We start from the raw sequence: 2,015 nt of genomic DNA, 5'->3' as shown, positions 1-2,015 counted from the left end.
TCTAGAAATGTTGACTCTGTACCTTTTCCTAATCTTTTGCCTCAAATAATTATTTTTATATGAAACAGTTATTGTAGCTAAGAAAGTAGGAGACAATGTTTTGATCTAGGCACAACTAATATGGGCCATCTAAAGTAAATTTTGTCAATGGCCACGGAATTTGGAGAGTTTCTAAAGTAATTGATTGGAATATATTTGTACTTCTGGCATGAAAAGCAAGCTTATGAGGTATATATCTCTCAATTTTCATGATATATACTTTTACACCATTAGGTTGAAGATCAGTAATTTTATACAGTTAATAAGAATCATTTACTGTTGAAATAATAACACCAACTTGGTAGACAAGTGATCCAATCACAATTCTTTTTTTAAATTGATGTGTTTTTGCCGTAAAAGGATAAACTATAAGTTAGCTATTATCATCAAGGAATTTTGAAATTGTATTTCAACGACGATGCTCGCAAACTGATTTAGCAATGTTTTTAAAGCAGGACAAGCGTCCACTCTTTATTTTATTGTGTTTTGCTTCAAAGGTCATGCAGAATCGATTTTTTAAGGGACCAAACCGATGCATTTGTCCAACAAAATGCAGTAAAAATTGATGCTTTGGTATCAGATTATTTGGCCACAACAAAGCAAAAGGTTTGTTGTATCTTTCAATAAGAGATTGTAAATCCAGAACAATTCTATGTGTAGTTATTGGTGACAATGTAAGTTGAAGAATTTCCAAAAGATTAAAAAGATTAGTGTAATGAAGATCACTGTATTGTCCAATAAAAAGTGGAATAATACAAGCAAGAATCAAAATTTGAGCAGATGTTTGTAACCCTGAAGTATCAAATGTATTTGGGAAAATATTAGGCTTGACTCTGGCTTCAGAGTATGAATAAGGAAACTGAAAAAAACTTTTGAGATCAGCTAGTGAGTAAATGTGTTTTTCAGCAACATGTAATCGCAGCAGAAGGCATAGTTCATGGGACACTAGTCTTTCTAGTAAAATACGTATGGGATCGTGAGGTCTGTTTTCGATAATATCAAAGGTGGCAATTGATAAAAGTGCACTCTCATAATTTATACTATAAAACCTTGACCAATAAAGTTTTGCTTTTTTATTTATCACAATTTTGAGATTTATTATATATTGATGGTGATTTGCATGAGTACGTAAACGACACATGTCTTCTCTATGAACTATTGACATTTCTTTATTTGTAGTGAGACAAGAACAACAACATCTAAATACATTTGGTGCAAAGCTGGTTTTAAAGCCATAAATGTGATTTGAAGCTAATGTATCTCCCAAATATACAACAAATTTTAAAAATAGTTTTACACAACCAATCGTTGAATTAAAAGTAACACCATTATTCAAGAGATTACAGGAAGTAATAAAATCTTTTAAGTACTGAAAATAAGCCCCTTTTTTATTAAACTTAAGTAATTTTACTGGCGCATCAGCGAGTGGAAAAACTGATATTAACGTTGAGCGCATATAGGATGGTAACGAATGAAATTGAACATAGAAAATAGTCAGCTTATGAAGTTATCTGTGTTTACCAATAGGGTTAGCTAGTTCTATGTCATCACAATATAAGCTAAGAGAAAATTCAAATGGCTTGTTGGTGGAGAAATTTGTTCATAATTTGTTTCGGCATCATCCCTACATAAAAGCTTTACAAACTCATCAATCTGCAATAAGAAATTAATTGTGTCAAATAGTGAAAAATAATAACCTTTTCCACCAGCAAACACAACTTCGTTTATTTTTAAAATGTCAAACAATTTAAAATTTAACATTTTTTCTCTTTGATACTTGTCACTAAGAATATCTACTCTGGCAAAATACTTGTCAAAAGTATGAAAATGTTCTTCTTTTTTAAACTTCCGAATATCAAGTAACATATTTGCTGAAATACTAAATATTGTATTGACAGTTGTTGAAGGCACTCTCAACTGACCGCATAGTTTAACTTCTAATGTTGTTTGCGAGTCTATGTTTATCTTTGGAAAAG

General features: G+C 31.0%; 1 protein-coding gene across 1 annotated transcript; it reads right to left on the bottom strand.

Annotated features, from left to right (window-relative positions):
• Positions 1–448: 448 nt before the first annotated feature.
• LOC136078416 (uncharacterized) lies at positions 449–1,495 on the bottom strand. The gene has a single exon (XM_065794188.1). The coding sequence runs from the start codon at positions 1,493–1,495 to the stop codon at positions 449–451; it is 1,047 nt and encodes a 348-aa protein (XP_065650260.1).
• Between the last annotated feature and the right edge of the window lie 520 nt (positions 1,496–2,015).

Source organism: Hydra vulgaris, chromosome 03, assembly GCF_038396675.1.
Source record: "Hydra vulgaris chromosome 03, alternate assembly HydraT2T_AEP".
In the NCBI taxonomy this organism is placed as follows: Eukaryota; Metazoa; Cnidaria; class Hydrozoa; order Anthoathecata; family Hydridae; genus Hydra; species Hydra vulgaris.
Note: the sequence above shows the minus strand (reverse complement) of the source record. Positions and strands in the feature narration are given on the sequence as shown.

Excerpts from the sequence above, each read along its gene's own strand:
- LOC136078416 (XM_065794188.1), bottom strand. The coding sequence starts at position 1,495 with ATGCGCTCAACGTTAATATCAGTTTTTCCACTCGCTGATGCGCCAGTA.